Source organism: Aspergillus pseudoviridinutans (assembly GCF_018340605.1).
Source record: "Aspergillus pseudoviridinutans IFM 55266 DNA, scaffold_10, whole genome shotgun sequence".
NCBI classification, from domain to species: domain Eukaryota; kingdom Fungi; phylum Ascomycota; class Eurotiomycetes; order Eurotiales; family Aspergillaceae; genus Aspergillus; species Aspergillus pseudoviridinutans.
This window is the reverse complement of record NW_025091290.1, coordinates 367,066-386,325: the sequence shown is the minus strand read 5'-3', so window position 1 is coordinate 386,325 and position 19,260 is coordinate 367,066. Positions and strand designations below refer to the sequence as shown.

Below are 19,260 nucleotides of genomic sequence, written 5' to 3'. Positions count from 1 at the left end.
TGGCGCGCTAATGCATTGAATGTCACACACCAGGTAGAGAAGCGGAGCAAGGGGCTGGTTTCTGGCCGCTAACCGTGTCAGCTACGGCTGAGCCGCCCTGTGTGGAGTACTCCGTATATCTGGCACAAACGCCATCTCTTATTTACCTCCCCACTTTTTCCTCCTTGTAGCCCTCCTCCCATCTGCCAACTGAGATACGCACTACGCTTGAACTGTCTCAGCGTCAGTTGCAGTTTCCACGATGCCTTCGGGCCTCCACGTATTATATTCGCCCAATCTTCTCCTTCGAGGAATAGATCAGGAACAGAAAATTTCCGACGTAGAGTAAGGCATCACACCAAGATCTTATACTTTCCAACCCACTGACAACTTCATGGACAGTATCGTTGCAGTTCACGGCTTGGCCGAGGATTCAAGGAAAACCTGGACTCGGCAGGAAGGAGGCGTGTTGTGGCTCAAAGATCTCCTGCCACGACATATCCATAATGCAAGAGTTCTTACGTTCGATTATAACCCCGATCCCTTTCTGTTCACTGGACCGGGATTTATGGACAAGGTTCAAGGTCATGCAACTACACTAGTGGCAGATCTGGAGGCTGAGCGGAGTCTGATGAATGCCTCCCAACGACCTCTCATATTTGTATGCCACGGGCTTGGAGGTATCATCGTCAAAAGCGCTCTTATTCATTCAGCGAGTCGGACTTCTCATCAAACATGCCACCTCAACTCAATATATGTTTCAACGTTCGCTATCTTGTTTTTTGGCACGCCGCATGACCGCATCGACGTTGGAAGGTGGCTGGCTTTACATTCGTCAAGCCTCGCAGCGACTGATCCAGGAGCAGCTGCCGTCACCCCACATAACAGTGCTGAACTACCAATCACTGTGCATGCTTTGGATGTTATCACAAATCAGTTTGCTCCACTCATGAAGAAAATCCATTTGTATCTGTTCTGGGAAGGTCTAGAGACACGGCTTGCAGACCGTGTTGATTTCTTGGTCGAACAAACGTCTGCTGCTCCCCCTACGTATGACACCCAACGATGCGGAATTTCGGACTCCGACCACTCAGGCATGGTCAAGTTTCACAATGGTGACTCCGCATATCGGACAGTCATATCTGCTCTGAAAAAGTATTGCCAAGCCGCACCGGAGGTGATTGCATACCGATGGAAAGAAGCGGTGGAATCTCTGGCGCGCATGAGGAAGAGTGAAGCTTCCGAGTTGACCGGTTTGTTTCTTGATATTCCGGACAAAACTCCACTTTTTGTGGAAATCAAGGACACTGTCGAGCCTGCTTTGCAAAACGAGCATTTCGACCCACCATGCGCTGTTTCCCCTGCTTTTATAGGGCAGGATGAAATTATAGGAGCCCTCCAAACAGCTTTCGAACCGGAACAAAACGTGTTGTTGATGAAACAACAGAAGCGATTTGTTCTCTATGGAATAGGCGGCTCTGGAAAGACACAGCTATCTGCGAAATATGCCCAACAGAACCGGAAATTGTAAGGCTCAAACTTAAACATTGATCCTCGTTTCCTAACTTGAGTAACAGCTATTGGGCAGTATTTACTATTGATGCGTCATCACATCAAAGTGCAAGAGAGTCGTTCTGCAAGATCGGAAGAAAGGGCGGACTCGAAGCTACTGAAGATTCAGGCAAACACTTCCTCTCTCAAGCCACAAAGCCCTGGCTTCTCATCATCGACAACGCAGACAGCCCCGATCTACACTTCGAAAGACTTATAGTACCTAGTGAAAGAGGTCATATCCTCGTCACCACAAGAAACCCCAGCCTCCGAAGACAAGGCAATGTGGGAAACGTGGAACTCAAAGGGCTGAAAGAACGAGACGCTTTCCAGCTACTTATGAGAGTTGCGGATATTAAGCAGCCATGTGATACCCCTACGGAAAGAGCAGGAAACGAGATCATCAAAACTTTAGGCTATCTAGCCCTCGCGGTCGTTCAAGCTGGAAACACGATTTACAACAAGTTATGCAATTTGACAGAATATCTCGGGTTCTTTCACCTCTTCCTGGAAAAGCGCCGCGAAAAAAAAGTCCAATGTTCCACAAACGATACTGACGATACTGCTGCACGTCGTGCCGAAAATGACGACATTTTCACGGCGTTTGACTTTTCTTTTCAGAGAATCGCGATACAAAACACAGTTCCAAGCCAAGATGCGATTGAAATTCTCAATATTGTTGGCTTCTATCACTTCGATTCCATTCCAGTCGACATCTTCGAAAGGGGGTTGAATCTGGAGCGAGAGCAGTTGCGGCAGTCCTCAGTTGCGTCACTCCGAGCAAAATTCGCCAACGCTTTTGTTTGTCGCTTGAGACCACCTCGGTCACTTCCTAGGTTCCTAAGGCAAAATGCCAATGGCATGCATCCGTTATGCATCAGGGAAGCTCTTCGTGAGTTGTATGCGTCTTCCTTGATAACATACGGAAAAGACGAGAAAACCTTCTCGCTGCATCCTCTCGTTCATGCCTGGGCAAAAGATCGCATTCCTTCGAATGAGAGGAGTCTGTGGGCAGGTATTGCTTTCAACACCCTCATGGCATCTATTGAGATCTCACCAAAGGATACCGGAGAGTCTAATTCGACTTTCGGAAGAAGTTTGATTCCACACCTCAATTCGTGCCTAGAAGCCTGTCCGACTGAGTTCAAAGAGTTTCACAGTCTCAAGGATTGTGTTGGCAAATATCGCCGTTTCACATTGCTTCTACAGCCCACTCTAATGTTCACACTTCGCGAGATGATCCAAAGTGCCGCGAAGTGTGGGGCTCTGTACGCCCAGACTGGTGACTTTCTAAAGTCTGCGTACCACCTCTCTCTGGTGAAGGAAGCGCTAGTTATGCTTGTTGGACTCGACGATGCTAGGACAATGGCCGCTATGCTAGGCCTCGCAGGTGTCCTGTGGGGCCTGGGGCGCTTGAGGGAAGCCATTGACCTACAGGAACAAGTCGTTAAATCACGACGTAGGGTTCTAGGATCGGTCCACCGTGGAACTTTACAAGCCATGGTTTCTCTCGGTAAATCGTTCTGGCTCAATGGGCAATACTGTGAGGCTCTTGAGCTTCAGCAACAGACTGCAGAGGAAATGCGTGTGCACCTCGGAGAAGAAGATGATGACACGCTGGATGCACTAGACCACTTGGGTGTCACATTAGGCTCTTGGCATAGATTTACAGAGAGCAAAGACATCCACCGGAACGTCTTGACGATTCGAACGAGAGCTCTGAAATCGAGCGACTTGAAAGTCCTTGAAACAAAAAGCAATCTAGCTATGGCTCTCCTTGATCTCAAACAGCTCCGTGAAGCGAGATATCTAATGGAGGATGTCTATAATAATCGCAAGGTGCAGATGGGCAAGGAACACCCTTACACACTTTTGGCTTTATGTTATCTCTCGAAGATTTATATTGAACAGGGTGAGTTGCATAAAGCCGAGAAAACTTTGGTCGAAGGAATCGCCGCGGGGAAACGGAGCCTCGGCGAGAATCATCTTGGAGTGTTGGTCGGCTGTGGAGAACTTGCCCGGACTTATGCACGCCAAGGCCGCTTAGAGGAAGCAGAGAGACTGAGTCTTGAGACAATCAGCAAGGTCAAGATTTCTCGAGGAGATGAGCACCCTGACTATGCTTACGGAATGTGGAAATTAGGAGAGTTGTGGGAGAAGAAAGGCGAGCAAGTGAAGGCAATCAATGCCTATCGTGTTGCGCTAACAGCTACGGAGAGGAGGCTAACAAAAGAGCATCCGCTTCATAAGCTTATTTCAGATCGCATTCGGTTTCTGACAGAAAACTCACTCGCCGACGGGTTCAGCGGCAGTGATGTAGCAAATGGCTCAGCAAAAGCTGACATTGCGGAGTTGAAGATCAACCCTCTACAGCCTACACAGACATGGTAAAGTGCGACTGAACATCTTTATAGTTTAATGAGTGAACTACACGTCATGAACTGTGCCGTAACGGGGATCGCAATACGTATTGCTTTTGACTGCTTACTTATTCCATCCTGCCGCTCGGCCAAACCACAGTCAGGGCCGATGCCAACCTTCGTACTGGCCGAGTGTAGCAGGTCAACAGGAATCAGATCCTTCCAGGTATTCCCCTTTCTGCTTCTGGAACATGCTGTGGACTATTGAAATGTGTTTTATAATCTGGCTCGTCAGTATGAGAGTTGAATCTACGTCACATATCTCGAATAGGAGCATGTTAGAATCAACTCAAAAGCACTGATAGATGACTAACCCTGCTGTGTGCAAAGCCGAATTCCTCTAGTTATGCCATCCATACGGGCCAGCCACAGAACCAAAGACTTCCAAAGACAATATGGCGGGATTATCAGGTTCTCCTGGGTCCTGTCATTCCACTCTTCCCTAAGCAAAGATACATGAATTTAGACCTGTGTGAGAAATTCACCGCAGACGTTGCTCCACACTCTTCAAAGACCAAGCAATATATGCATTCATAAAAAGTCTGGAAGCTCCACCAGAAGTTCATGAGGAAGGAATATTGAAGCAGACTGGAGTGAACTTGATGTGTAAATTCGCAGATTATTCAGTAGGCTCGCTGCCCATTTTATGCTTCAACTCTTTCGCACTATTCATCGAACAGGATTTCAGAGCTTTTACTGCGCCGTAGAGTTTGACAGTGTAGATCCCCAAGTCCCTCCACTCCTAAGTAATCTATAGCCTAGGTTCTTAATCCTGAATCTAGAGCACTTTGATCGCCTTACAAAACTAGACATCACCATACCGGCAGTTGCAATTACTTGGCTCCAGAGTGTCAAAGCCCATAGCATCATTGAAGCTAGCTACTGAGTTAGGGGCATTCCCACCCCATCCTAGACGTATGGCTGAGACCATTGATTAATGAGTGATATCCAATCATCAACAGAACCTTACTCTTGGAAAAAGGGCGGTCCCTGAGTGGAACATCGTCGACCATTTTCAAGACATGGACAGATATGAAGTCAATTATTCCATTCTCATCAGCACCACGACGGGCGCCTATTTTCTAGCATCCAATCAAAATCCCAGCAACAAAAAAGCGTTGTATGAACTCAACCACATCCTATACATTATACTTAGATATCAGACGCAGCTACGTGTGCTGTGCTTACTTCCTCTTCCTAATGAAGATGGCTTGGCGGACATTGACTTACAAATCTTAGTTCCATGCATATGTGGTCAACTAGGTGGTTTGAGAAAGACGCTGCGCGGGAGACACGTCAGGGGTTGAAACGACGCGCCCCTGTAGTCCACATGACATTCCACTCGCTTGGTGACTGCCCTACCCGTGCCGATCCCCGAGTACCCGAGTACCCGAGTACCCCAGACTCCCAGTCCCCAGTACCCGGTACACCCTGCATTACGAAAACTCATAATGTGTTTCTGATATCCTCAACTAACATGAATTCCACGATCAGTTCACTACACGGCAGAGCGACACGCTTCTCGCTGGCATGTTTGCCGTGCCGATCGCGCCACGTGAAATGCGACGGCAAACGACCGTGCTGCAGCCGCTGCGCTGAGCTTGACCAGCTATGCCAGTATGCTCGATCGCGCCGAGGTGGGCTAAATCGCTCAGCTCTGGAAGAACGGTGAAATATATTAGCTACCACAGAGCACGCAGTGTCCACGGATAAGCCAAGTTCGCAGTGGTCGGCGATTGGTCAGATGTGCCAGGAAGTTGTTGGCAACGGGCTTCCTGACTGCTACGGTCAGCTTCATCGACACCATACTTGCGACGAGACTTCGGGCGCAACCTCATCAACAGGGCTTCAATTTTATATCGATGATATTCAGAACGATTCGTTGATCGATGCTTATTATAAAAACTTTCACAAATTCCATTCCTTTCTACTGCCGGCGAAGCACTTCAAACGACTATATCAAAACTCGAGCAGACAACCCACATTCAGGCCGCTCATCGCTGTCATGCGCCTTGTCGGACATATATGCAGCATACGAGGATGGTCGATCACGCTAGATGAGCACGTAAAAGCCAGCTTCTCACAAGTATCATTGACGGATCCTCCTATGGTCCAGTGCCGACTTCTATATTCCATGGCGCTGTTCCGGTATGATCACAGAACCGACGCCAAGTCACAGATGGACTCTTCTATCTGCCTAGCCACTGAGTGTAAAATATTTGAGTAGAGATATTCCAAATGGACCTGTCTTACATTGTACTTACATACATTTAATATTTGGTTTTCGTGATCAGGTTAATGATAATTGAGCTGACGGCAGCTGCAATGCGTTAAAATGTAATATGTTCATATGAAGTATGCACCGTAAGAAAGAGATCCATTATCTATTGTAGCAGGGAAACGTGAATTACAAGTTGTCAGCTTTTGCAATAAATCGGAACTTTTAGACCTCTGTGACAGGCAGACCACTTTTTTCATCCATGGTAAAGCCAAAACCCTAGTCTGCCGTCTGGCGTATTATAGGAAATTCGGTGGGATAGGCTAGATGGCTTTAAATAACTTGTAGTTGTATCATGGAGATTTTTGGAACCTCAAATATATTCCGTCAGTTGCAGCATTCACGTAAATAGCTAGCCCGTCTTACAGCCAAAAGGAATTCGAAATAATCCTGTGCATTCAACGAAGGTATCAAGTCTGGGAAGAGAAAAGAAGAGGAATCAATCTGGCGGGACGGTGCTTGATATGTCCCATGATAAGGAGCGCCTTCTCTTATCATCCCGATTCAGCCATGTTTGTTCCCATCGTCATATCACCGAAGTAATCCATAATACCTATTCGCGTCCAGATCGTCACAGCCCGAATCTCAGCAAACTTATCCAAACACTTGGACCAGCTGTTCAAACAGCTTATCAGAATCAAAGTCCATAGGGTCAGCCGAGGTGAGAGCCTCCTGAATAACGTCAGGAGGGTATATCAACTTTTGGTTGATATAGCACTTCACCTGCTTCGCTGTATCCCCTGAAATCTTGATGTTTTCCCTCTCCCAACCACCGGCAACCAGCGCACCTCACGATCCGAGGTCAAGGCAGCAATTGTACGTAGCTTGCGAGTACTCCATGAGAGGCTCACCTAGGAGCTCTGCTGCGGCATTGTAACCTGATACGCGGCCTAGCTGATTTGCATGCTGACAGCTCATCAACGCGTACTGGCTTTTGCCGTCGGCGATCGCACAGGCCGCATCACCTGTGGCAAAGACGCCGTGAACAGACGAAACACGAAGATATCGGTCAACATAAAGGCGACCCAAGGCATCCTTCGGGCCGGGGATTTGTTTTGTTAAAGGCGTAGCTCTCACTCCAGCGGTCCAGATCACTGTCTTTGTTTCGATACGTTCACCAGATGCGAGAGCTACGCCTTCGGCATCAACTGCCGAAACCCCAGGTCCGAGCTTGAATTCGACACCGAGGTCTGCCAATGCTTGAGCTATTACGGCACGCGGGCCGGGTCCAAAATCGGGGCCGACATTTTCGGCGTTTCCGACTAGAACGATGCGCGCATTGGCGACGTGGCCAAGTCGTTGAGGCAGCTCGGCTGCGAGCTCAATGCCTGTGAAGCCAGCACCGCACACGACCACGGTATCACGGCCGGGGCTCGCCGGAAGTGCGCCAAGACCTTCGAGGTGCGATTCCAGTTTGATAGCAGCATCCAGAGAATCGATATCAAACGCGTGATTCTGAAGACCTGTAACACCACGGGGGCGGATGACGGAGCTCCCTGCAGCGAGAATGAGACGGTCGTAATTGATTGTCCTCTCGACACCTGAAGCGGATCGGACATCGACGGTGTGCCCTTCGGTATGTATGGCCTTGGCGGTACCAGGAATAAACTTGATACGTGCGTCTTCAAAAAGGGATGCGAGAGGATGAACCAAACTGGACGCCTTGGATTCATAGAGTCGTGGACGCATCACCAAGTTCGGTTCGGGAGCAATGACGACCACCTCGAATTCGTCCTCCTTGTTCGCAAGCTTGATTAGACGCTTGGCTGAGAGTGCGCTCCAGACTCCGGCAAACCCGGCACCAATTATGACTATCTTGTGGGACATTGCGTTCGGACTTTTGCACTAGGTTTCGCTGGTTGTTGTGTTCTGGAGTTGATACCGAGAAGTGATGCGAGATAGTGGGCAAGATCGCTTCAAGTCCTTTTGTGTTTGTATTGTGCACACCCGGAACGTAAGTGCCTCTTGTCTGATCCAACAATCATTCCGGCTACCCGGGAATTGCCTATGTGTATCGGGAACCGTTCCGTGTGCGCCTCATGCGGATACCCGAATAAGCCGGATACCCAGATAGACGAGTTATCAAGAAATGATGCATGCGGATTTGTTCTTCCTAGCCACGCAAGCCATCCTCATGAATCCCATCAACATGGTGGCAGCATAGGACGGTAATGGTACACACTCGTCGCTGACTTGCTGGCTTGCCGCTCACGTTATATGACGAAGAAACTGTTCTGCAGGCGCTGCACCGACACCACCAGACAGGGCGACTATCCGCATCCGCGCCGAGGGAATTTAGTTCCGCTGTCCTATCCCACAGGATTGTGCAGCTTACATGCACTGACAATTCCCTCCTTGATCACAGTCTTGCGCCATCACGATTGATGGCTTCAAATCGCTCTCGGTACCCTAGATGGGTGAGCTCGTCGATGTTGGCCGCGGGGAGACATTTCTGTAATATCTCAACGGGGTCCTGAGGTGACCACGGCAACACATGCCCTTGGACCGCTGCCATGACAACTCCAGACGTGGCCGAGATGAACATCAAGGCGTAAATAAGGAGCCATGCGTCGGATGAGCCTCCCACCCTAAGGACCGAAACTACCATCTTCACAAAGCTCCCGTTGTCAAGCATTTGATCCGAGGTACGAATCTGATTGGCATTTTCGACATTCTGTCTCATGAGACTGAAATATGCCTGGCCTAGTTCGCTCAAAATCGTACCCATCGTCTGCGCAGCTAATGAACTGCTGCCGTCGTAAATGCGGAGAGAATACTCCGAAGCAACCCAACCATCTGCCAGGCTGCCTCCTGGACCTGAGTGACTGTATAAGTTTATATATTTGTCGGTTAAGTTTGAGAGTTGCCATTTCACAGTGGCATCCAAGGGGAATCCGTGAGTCACGGATCTGTTGACTTGAAGAGGCGAAACACGGTCCGAAAGGCTAATCGTCGCTAGTATCTCATTTCCTCCGTATGTGCACTCAAGGACAAATGGCTGATCCACATCATCACCCGGGAAGAGAAAGGTATGGAGCGGTTCACCATTCTGTTCAGTTACAACAGAGCCGATGCTGAATGGAAGTGCGTAGTCTCTGTTCAGAAGTACAGTGGTGTTGACGACGGTGTTCTTTGCAAAATTGTACATCACAACGACGGGATTTTGTGGATCACCATATTTCGTCGTTGAAACGCTGTAAGATACCGTGGCATTGACGCAAGTCACTTCAACGATGGTTCCGAAGACTGCGGCATCCAGTCGCTCGAAGGTATAGGAGGTAGGGAGATTAAAACCTGATGAAGGACCAGAGTATTGGGTATAAGATGTCACGTTCAACCCAATACCAGACGTATTCAATCCGGGATATGTCGTGCTGCCAAGAGTGCCTGACACTGGCTGCCAATTACCCCTGCCGAGATAGATGTTCGACACCATCGTTTGCGACGATCGAATGTAGGCATCTCGGTAAAGGAAACTGCTTAGAAGAGAGACATCGGCATCTACTATAATAGGGTAAGAGGAATGGTCGGGATTGCGCACATAGCCTCCTTTGGGAAGTTGATTTAGCGAATAGGAAGCCGAGGGGTTGATGACCGTAACACTGTCGGTATGAATGCCAAAAACCGCAACGGTCGTAGCACTGATCAGGGAGGAGATGGCGCTCGCGAGGATGAGGAAGCTCCGCGTCACGGGAAATCTCCGTCGTTGCAATTGATGCAGTCCGCGCATCGCAGACAACGGCCTCAGATACATCGCCAAGACTCCGGTGGGGCTCTGGAGCTCCTTTCGTGTCAAGAGCTCATCGTAGCTAGAGAATCCCCATGAGAGTAACAGCCCAACAGCGGTGCCGATGACAGTGCAACCCACGTTCCAGCTGTTTGGGTCCACCTTAATGACGGAGAATCCTGGAGACGACGTACCGCCAACCAAGATGGGTGTTTTGCTAACATAGACGCCAAGGGCAATCAGCACTGCGAGACAGAATGCTGCTAAAAGGTTGACAATTAAAGGCACGCGGTAGCAGGACCAGGTATCTGCTTTGTGGTCCATGGTGGCGAGGGAGGATGTCGAATCTCAAGGGGTCTGACGCCAAAGCGAAAAAGGGGCTGATATTTGGGAGCAGGAGAGGACGGCGCATATGTACGGGGTCTTGCTCGATCAAAATCATTCGGCAGGCATGGCCCGCATAGGCACAATTTGTAAGATTCCTGCCGATCATCTGTGACGATGCAGGCAGCTCGTTGTGAGCTCGAGGTTGGTCATTGCATTTAGGCCCGTTTGGCAGAACGGGCCAAAGCGTGCTTATCTGTTCCTTCGGCTGTATTCATTGGCCTTAGATGCGTACCTTTGGAGGAGGCTTATACCCTGAACACTCCCAGAGCGTGCTTTAGGACGGTCTTTAACAATGAAACCCTTGTACAGGCGTACGCGTTCGGGAAGAGAGATTCAATCTGTCCAACACAACAGGTTCTGAGGCAGAGACTTCACTGCCTCGCAGCCCGTGATTGCACCCACGTTGGTCCGGTTTCACCTAATACCAGCTTGGTATACCCTGGTGAAGGCTGACAGAAGAGAAAGTTTGAGGGTTAATACGCCTGTGCTGACATTATCGGGTATAATAAAGTGCCCCTATCTTCCATGCACTGTCCCACTTTGGAGAATCGTGGCAGGCCGATCAATGAAGTCGGTTATATTTGGCCTCTAATAGGCCGCCCTGTAAGCAACTTAAACGAAGTGAGGATTGAGAGCGAGTACAAATAAGGAAACGTTGATAAAAGAACAAGGATGGTCAAAGACACCTGGCTGAATGTGAAAGTTAAATTCTCGTATTGGCGCGTCGATCTCTGAGACAGTGTTTGTTGGCCAGAATTTAGTTTCAGACGAGAAGCCCTATTGCAAAACATTCTCATACTCTCCGAAGATCAGCGATCTCAACGGATCGGTTCTGACACTTACACTATTCTCCACTCGTGAGAGTGGAACCGGTGTTGCTCGACTTGGTTCCCAGGTTCCACCGTCCACCAACTGGTTTGGATTTTGAAGTCTGTTCTTGAGGCTCCTTCACATGCCACTATCAAAGAAAGAGTGAAAAAGGGGCGACACAAGACGAAACGCTGGGACCCTCCTGAATACGAAGCGACTGTGGGGTTCAACAGTTATTAGTGGGAAAAGGGCGATCCCCAGTGGTTCTTTGAGCTAATCCTGTGCCCCCAAACCCTGTCAAACTTCTCGAGGATTCAGCCTCGTGTTTCCAGTGTTTCGACCACGCCGACAACTTTGGCAAGCATGCTTTAGTCACCTTGCCACGTGAAAACGGATGTCTTTCAGTACGAGGGAACTCCGACGAAATACGATGATGGTTCAGCATAATCAGTTGGTTACTGCTCACTACTCTTTACCAGGCTGAATGTTATTTCGGTCCTGAAGCGACCTCGTCCAGAATGATTTGAGCGGGGTAAGAGCAAGCTCTGGCATCACTCTCCAGATGCTCAACACTCCGAAGCCCAGACACAATGGATTTAGAAGCTAAGCCACAGAAGGTATGCTATATCCTGGAGTTGTCACGATGGTCTATAATGACTAGATTGCAGGCAGACGATTGACTGACCTGTATATGTGAGAACCAGCGCAAAATCCGCGCTCGCAAGCTAGAGTATATCCGGAAGCTGGAGCAACAATTGGTAGCTTTACAGGAAGAAGGAAGGCAGACGGACATCAAGATTTGAATTACTGTTACAGAAAATGGAAGCAGAGAATCAGCGTATAAAAGATCTCCTTGTGTTACTCGGCTTTTCTGCCTCCTTGATTAAGCATTACCTGCGGTTGGTCCACTAAGGTATACCTGCAGATTGTGAAGTTGCCATCTCGGCCATGAAGCGGCCGGTGGTGGTGAGCCCGGCACCGTCATTCGAAGCTGCGTGCCCAATGTTGTCGCAGATCATGTGCAGCGGCCCTAAGAAGGGCGATATCTCTGTACAGCAGCCTCTGTTGAATGACGGTCTCCTACTAAGCAGCGCAGTCCCAACACACGAATCTACAGGGCAGCCTCACAAGTGTACAATCTCTCCTTCGTGCAGAACCACGAGGGAGCAGCTGGTTTGGGAAACTACCCCTCCTGATCAAAATTTGTTTACTATAACCTCCTGTGCCGTCGCTGATGAGTTTCTCGCCTGATATAATGCACGAGAGAGTCACATGATCGGCACATTTCATCCGACAATCTGCCGGCCTCCAAGAAGCATCACTTGTTAAAGTCGACCACAATTCTGCCCGCAACCTCTCCCCTTCGCAGCTTTTCGACAGCTTCCGGTAACCGATCGATGGGATACACCTCGCAAATCTGCTTTAACATCCCTCGTTGCGCAAAGTCCAGTGCCGCCGCCGTATCCCTGCGACTGCCCACCAGTGTCCCCTTTATGGTCAGATTCTTGAAAATGAACCGGTTGGGATCATCGCCAACGACCATCGTCTTGGCCGGCGCCAGCCCAATGCACATGACAACAGCCCCGATCCGGTCTCCCACAAACGACGACGCAGTCCGATAAGCCGCCGGCGCCGTGACGAACACCCCGTGCGCGCCGATCCCATCTGCGGCAGCCACCACCGCAGCAGTGGTGTCGTCCGTCTCGGCAAAATCAACAAAGGCCTCGGCGCCCATCTCCAACGCCAGCGCGCGCTTCGCTGCCCCCGTGTCCACCACGATCGGTCGCATTCCCATCGCCTTCGCGAGCTGCACACCCTGGATCCCCACGCCGCCGCCCCCGCCAGGGAAAACAGCCCAGTCGCCCGGTCGCAGCCCCGACTCCACCAGAGAGCGGTAGATGGTCGACGCGCTACACATAATTGGGGCGGCGATCTCGTCGGGGACGCCGTCGGGGATTGGTGAGGCATAGCGGGCGGGCGAGACGAGGTATTGCTGGTATGTGCCTGCGGTCATCAATCCCGTATGCACGGCCGTTCGGCAGTATGTCTCCTTGTCGCCCCAGCACAGCTCGCACGCCCCGCATGTATCCGTCAGCGGCTTGATGCCTGCGCGATCGCCGACCTTGAAGTTGCGGACGTTGGCGCCCGTCTTGACGACGATACCTGCGCCTTCGTGGCCTGGCGACCGGACGCCGAAGAACGACATGGGCGGGTTGCCGAGGTCGTTCTTCATCATGTGGATGTCGGATGAGCAGATGCCAGTGACGTTGATGCGGATGAGGATGTCATCGGGGCCTGCCGGTCAGTTTCTTGTCTTCTATATGACGGAGAGACGCACCTGGTTCTGGTACGGGGACCATTTTCACTTTGACTTGGAAGTCAGGGCCTTCATTGACGACGACTCCGGCTTTGCAGTGGGTGGGAATATCGTAAATTTTTGAGTCCATGTTGCTGTAGATGTAGACGTAACGTAGTCTGTACTGTGTCAATGCTCTTCCAGCTACTGTGATTTATGGGAAGACACCTGAGCCAGTGCGGAAACTTCCCGCACACGACCCCTCACTTCGGCATCATCATGTTTGCTATATACTGGTTGTGTCTTCCACATCCAGTATTCGAGTACTTGGAAAGATAATGTAGTGGAATGCATCCGCTGTCTACATATGTCATGCCAAATGCGGGGAGGCATTATATTCAGGATGCATATTTATGCATGGTTATGAGCCGAGGCATCTTGAGATTTGTATTTCATGAATACGCAGAATCATAGCTATTATAGTTATCATTCAATCCTATATGAGATAACAAATGTTGCATGTCTGTACAAAAGGCCCTCACACGGTTTACCCTCGTCATTCAGACAGACTGTTTAGTCTCCATATTTCTTTGCTGATAGGATTGGAAAGGGCTATTTGTTCTGCATTGGATGCAAGTTTGATGCATTTGATAATATTATCGAAGATACTTCATATTTGATATTTTGATTCTGATTTAGTAGCCCTGTGTCATTATAGAGTTTGCAGTTGGAACGTCTCGGTCTCAGATATATATTTAGCGGGCTTGTTCTACAACACAATATACATAAGCAAAGCCATTCAACACAAACACATCTAAACACACTTTATAATTGGCATAATTGACTATTCATGTTATTCAACATGCTGGTGGTCCTGTATACTGCAGCAATATGTTAAAAAAGAGTATAATACAAGCTTTTCCTATCGCTACCTATGTATACCCCTGCAACCACAAAAGAAATCCGCCTAAGAAAAGGTGGAGTAGCAACTGCTAATTMATAAATATACCAAACCGCACTATTTCAGACGTTTCCCCGACTCCTGTGAATGCGACACCATAACCTCAGTCACGCAGACAATCCCCTCACCTCCAGTCGAAAGAATATGCTCCTCACTCGAGTTGCTCCCCTCGCCACCGGGGTATGTCGCCGTCGTGGTAGTCTCATACGCAGACTGGTATGTCAGCGGCCCTTTCCTCTGCACTTGTGTATCGCCGTCGAAGTTCCCGCTGGGCAGCGTCTGCGGTTTGGACTGGTTCTGCCGCGACAGGGAGCGCAGTTTGTACCGCGTGCCGCGGGAGTAGTTTCTTGAGTGGGAGTGGGAGGGGCGCGAGCCGTAGCTGCCGAGGGCTTGTTTGAAGAGAGGTTTTAGGGTGGGGAGGCTGCCTGCAACGATGCCTGTGTTGCATTCGACGCTGTCGGTGATCTGTTAGATGTGTGCTAGAGGAAAAGAGGAATGGAACGGACACGTACACAACCCAGATTGTGAGATCGGTGTAGTCCCAGAGGAAGTCGCCGGTGCGACCGTAGTTGGGGAGGATGGACACTTTGACGAACGCCGCGGCGCAGGCACTGCCCTGTTAGTATGCGCGTTCGGCAGAGGGTGAGTTGCTTACAATACTCCCAGTCCTAGGATGCAGACTAGTGATGCCTTGACGCGGCGGTTGACTTGAAGATGGCTGTTCTCGTTAGTTGGCTCAAGATGATATGGAGAGACATACCGGAGCATGATAGCGGGCATTATGGCGAAGATCAGGTCCGTCAGGATATTCAGAGCTGTGGATGTCAGCAGGATATCAATATCTATGTCTCATGACATACCAGTGTTTGTGTAGCTCAGTTCCAACAGCTGCGTCGGCTTGAAACACTTCGACTTGACGCTCGGATCCCATATCGTCCGGATATTTTGGCATTGGAAGATGAGAGTCTAGACCGTTAGACAGGCATTAAACAAGGCAGAGATACTTACGAAGAAGCAAATGGTTGTATACAGTGACATCAACACTGCAGCAGTCAGTGGCGCACTTCAGATGTGCAAGACAGACGAACCGATAATCACCCAGATGAAAATCTTGTAACCCTTCCTCGGCGCAAATCGCAGCAGGAAGAGCCCAATGGATATCTTGACCAACCCAATCGCCCACATGTATATGCCCTGCGTCGCGAAATTGAGCTGGTTCGCCTTGATAGCCGTGTCCATCACATAGACTGTATGTCGCCCGGCACCATATATGACTTCGGGGATGATGATGGCCCATCCTGCAAGGGACTGCACCCATTAGCTCTGCTGCAAATCAATATCCGACACAACCTACCAGCACCATAGTCAAGAGCATCGTATAGTCCTAATCAGTCAGTTGACGCCTCTTCAAAGGGCAGAGGGACGCACATCAGCGCCGACATTGCGGATCATGAAGACTCGCACGTACATACGCGCCAGCACCGTCAGCAAAGCGCATATCGTCACAGTGGACGTCGCGGCGAGGATCGCAGGCCCTCGATTGTCGTCGGGCAAGCCTGCCCCAGCTACATGATCGGCCATGATGCGTCGTCTGGGCGTCGACTTGGCCGTCTTGAAATCTGTGCTATGGACTTGAAGACATAGAAATATAAGGTGGAGCAGATCTTCAGAGGGGTCCAGTATAGCAGAGCACGGTCAATTCCGAATCTCACCAGGAACCGAACCGGGACTTGGTTCTCGCCGGGCCAACTAATCGCTAGGCTAAATTTACATCTCTACGGTGGAGTCGTAATCACAGTCACATTCGCGTATGCTACCTTTCCTGGTCAACCATGATAATTCCCTGCTTTTATTAACTTCAGAGTTGACAAGGGGCTTGAGCGCTCTCTCCAGCCAGCAAGAAGTCGCAGATAGAAAAAGCAAAGCAGTCTAGGAAAGAACAAGATTTGTGGCTGCATAAGTCAGGATTAAATAGATGAACGCGTTCACACTGTATTGCTGAGTGCACAATATTACGAGTCTGATTGAGACTCATGCACGAGGACAGGGCCACGAGGTTGTTGCATCGAGGCGCATGTAAGACATGGCCATGTCCAGCCCTCCATACATTCACATGTCTCGGCAATTGCTGTCCTTAGCCATAAAGATCTTGTCTAAGCGATCGTATTTAGAATTGACTAGCTGTCTCGAGGTGGAGAGACGTAATTTCGGGGAATAGGGAGGAGCCTTGAGATCCAATAGAAACCACCGGAGATGCAAGGATCAGGCATATCCGGTAAGTTCAATTGTCCAAGTTTTTCTTTAGGCGAAGGATTTCGGAGGTAATTGTTCCATCAGTAATGCCAAGGGTTGATTAAAACTGATTGGCTGTCTTCCAGTCTCCAGTCTATCTAGGGCGTGGAAGAAAGACCCCTATCCAGTCGCTGTTACTTGACAGACTGAAAAATTGACATCATTCCGAATGACCTTTAGAGAGACAATATTATGCCTTTGACGATCACACAGTAGGTACCTGATCATCGTCAGATCAGTGGAGAGTCAGATCGAAGAAACGTGCCCTGAGTCAACGTCCATGGTTCGTTCCTGAGACGGTTCCTGGCCCCCAACTCAAAGGTTAGGGTTGGCCGGGTATTTCCTATCTCGGCTTGTATTGTTGTCCACCCCACTCCACCGAAGCCGAAGAATATGTACTATGTGGTATTATTAAGTTTGGATGATTTGGTCTAGGACTAGGGCAAAGTCCGGAAGAACGGAACAAGGATTATGTTCCTACGATGTACTAACGTGGACGGAATAAGCACAAACGTCAATTGCCTCCTAGCTTTTTGTACGAGTATTGTTTTAGGATATAGCTTCTATCTTATGCCCAATTCATGGCCCAAATTTTGGAACAGCTACAAGTGAAACACCACCGTCAGGGTCGTGATGATCGGGGGACGGCGCGGTTCATCTACCGAGGTCCAGATCGAGTGAGTACGGACCATACCGACAGTGGAGACTGACTGGAGACTAGAATTTTGACAATTGCCAATCCCACGATGCAGTCTATCCACCTTCCAGCCACGGTCTAGCCAGTGCCACTAATATACCAGCCAGAAGCGGTGATCCTTCCTCACCGGGACTAGTACAGAACTAGCTACTTGACCGGCTCGTGGACGGTAGCCCTCATTTCACTAAGTTGTCTGGGCACTCCTATTATTGAAAGTMGAGGCTTGAACGGTATGCGCTGAAGTGAATAGACGGCCGAGTGAGATAATTCAATTAGGGCATGAGGAGTCGAGTTGCCGAACCTTCCGTGCTTGCGACTAGTAATTTTCCGTAGCTCCAACTATATCGGCTAATACATGGAGAACTACTGCAGAGCTGTAGATATGAAGGGGTAGTCGACTCGAAATCCTACAAATTGGCCGTGTCCCCCTCTTTCTTCAATATTCGTATTCTCTCCAGTCAAGTCACCATGGTTGCCATCCGCACTCTGAGCCTTGCGCTCCTCCTGACAGGGGCCCTGGCTATGCCCTCTCCCCAGGACGCTACTGCACCCTCCTCTGCAGTCTCTACCCCGCTCCCTAGTACGGCGGCCAGCTCCCCGGATACGGCCTCTTCCCAGCTGGACCAGCTCGCCAACTTCGCGTACAACGTCACCACCGACAACGTATCGAGCAACGCAGGCACCAAGCGCGGCAGCTGCTCGCTCAGCAACCTGCGCATCCGGCGCGACTGGAGATTCTTTTCCTCCTCGCAGAAGAAGGCGTTCATCAAGTCGGTTCGGTGTCTGCAGCAGCTGCCTGCGCGTACCCCGTCCAGCATCGCCGCCGGGGCAAAGACTCGCTATGACGACTTCGTCGCGACGCATATCCAGCAGACCTTGAACATCCACTATACTGTAGGTTTGCAAGATCCAAGCGAGCCCACGGCCCTCACTAACACTCAAAAGGGAACGTTCCTGGCCTGGCACCGTTACTTCATCTACCAGTTTGAGCAGGCTCTGCGCGATGAGTGTGGATACACCGGTGACTACCCGTAAGTACTCCTCCCCGCCAGTGCAGCGTGAAGCCCCATCTGACCATGACGACAGATACTGGAACTGGCCCGCGGACGCCAACTCCATGGAAACCTCCCCCGTCTTCGACGGCAGCGATACCTCCATGTCCGGCAACGGCGCATACGTCGCCAACAAGGGGGACATCGCGCTGACAATGGGCAACTACCCGATCATCTACCTCCCCTCTGGCACAGGCGGCGGCTGCGTCACCAGCGGCCCTTTTGTCAACTATACGGTCAACCTGGGCCCCGCGGCGCTGAATCTCCCCGGCGGGACAATGGAAGCCCAATCCAACCCCCTCGACTACAACCCACGCTGCCTGAAGCGCGATCTCACCACCGCGATTCTCAAGCGCTACGCCAACGCCACCTCCGTCGTGAAGCTCATCCTCGAGAACCGGGATATCTGGGACTTCCAGATGGTCATGCAGGGTGTCCCCGGCAGCGGCTCGATCGGCGTCCACGGCGGAGGCCACTACTCCATGGGCGGCGACCCCGGCCGGGACGTGTTCACCAGCCCCGGCGATCCGGCCTTCTGGCTGCACCACGGCCAGATCGACCGCGTGTGGTGGATCTGGCAGGCCCTCGATCTGAAGAACAGGCAGTATGCCATCTCGGGGACGGGCACGTTCATGAACCAGCCGGCGTCGCCGAACACGACGCTTAGCACGGTGATTGATCTCGGATATGCTTATGGGGGGTCGATTGCCATGCAGGATCTGATGAGTACGGTTGATGGGCCTTTCTGCTATGTTTATCTGTAGCACTACAATAATTATAATTGAAGGTTAATACTGCATAATACAATTT

The 19,260-nt window shown here is 50.4% G+C and overlaps 6 protein-coding genes across 6 annotated transcripts; 2 read left to right on the top strand and 4 right to left on the bottom strand.

The window, feature by feature from the left end:
- Positions 1-373: 373 nt before the first annotated feature.
- Positions 374-3,921, top strand: Asppvi_001899 (uncharacterized protein; the record flags this gene model as incomplete). The annotated part of the gene is made up of 2 exons (XM_043307432.1): positions 374-1,506; positions 1,557-3,921. 2 exons carry the CDS (start codon positions 374-376, stop codon positions 3,919-3,921), a joined length of 3,498 nt encoding a protein of 1,165 aa, XP_043163367.1.
- Positions 3,922-6,822: 2,901 nt separating this feature from the next.
- Asppvi_001898 (NAD(P)/FAD-dependent oxidoreductase) lies at positions 6,823-8,055 on the bottom strand (the record flags this gene model as incomplete). The annotated part of the gene is made up of 2 exons (XM_043307431.1): positions 6,823-7,016; positions 7,080-8,055. The coding sequence occupies 2 exons, from the start codon at positions 8,053-8,055 to the stop codon at positions 6,823-6,825; spliced, it is 1,170 nt and encodes a 389-aa protein (XP_043163366.1).
- Positions 8,056-8,587: 532 nt separating this feature from the next.
- On the bottom strand, positions 8,588-10,279 carry Asppvi_001897 (uncharacterized protein; the record flags this gene model as incomplete). Its single annotated transcript, XM_043307430.1, has 1 exon — positions 8,588-10,279. One exon carries the CDS (start codon positions 10,277-10,279, stop codon positions 8,588-8,590), a length of 1,692 nt encoding a protein of 563 aa, XP_043163365.1.
- A 2,191-nt stretch (positions 10,280-12,470) lies between these two features.
- Asppvi_001896 (zinc-dependent alcohol dehydrogenase) lies at positions 12,471-13,599 on the bottom strand (the record flags this gene model as incomplete). Its single annotated transcript, XM_043307429.1, has 2 exons — positions 12,471-13,447; positions 13,491-13,599. 2 exons carry the CDS (start codon positions 13,597-13,599, stop codon positions 12,471-12,473), a joined length of 1,086 nt encoding a protein of 361 aa, XP_043163364.1.
- Positions 13,600-14,466: 867 nt separating this feature from the next.
- Asppvi_001895 (uncharacterized protein) lies at positions 14,467-15,990 on the bottom strand (the record flags this gene model as incomplete). The annotated part of the gene is made up of 9 exons (XM_043307428.1): positions 14,467-14,863; positions 14,922-15,020; positions 15,065-15,127; positions 15,170-15,224; positions 15,270-15,375; positions 15,418-15,452; positions 15,498-15,717; positions 15,764-15,793; positions 15,838-15,990. 9 exons carry the CDS (start codon positions 15,988-15,990, stop codon positions 14,467-14,469), a joined length of 1,158 nt encoding a protein of 385 aa, XP_043163363.1.
- Positions 15,991-17,866: 1,876 nt separating this feature from the next.
- Positions 17,867-19,214, top strand: Asppvi_001894 (tyrosinase family protein; the record flags this gene model as incomplete). The annotated part of the gene is made up of 2 exons (XM_043307427.1): positions 17,867-18,429; positions 18,485-19,214. 2 exons carry the CDS (start codon positions 17,867-17,869, stop codon positions 19,212-19,214), a joined length of 1,293 nt encoding a protein of 430 aa, XP_043163362.1.
- Between the last annotated feature and the right edge of the window lie 46 nt (positions 19,215-19,260).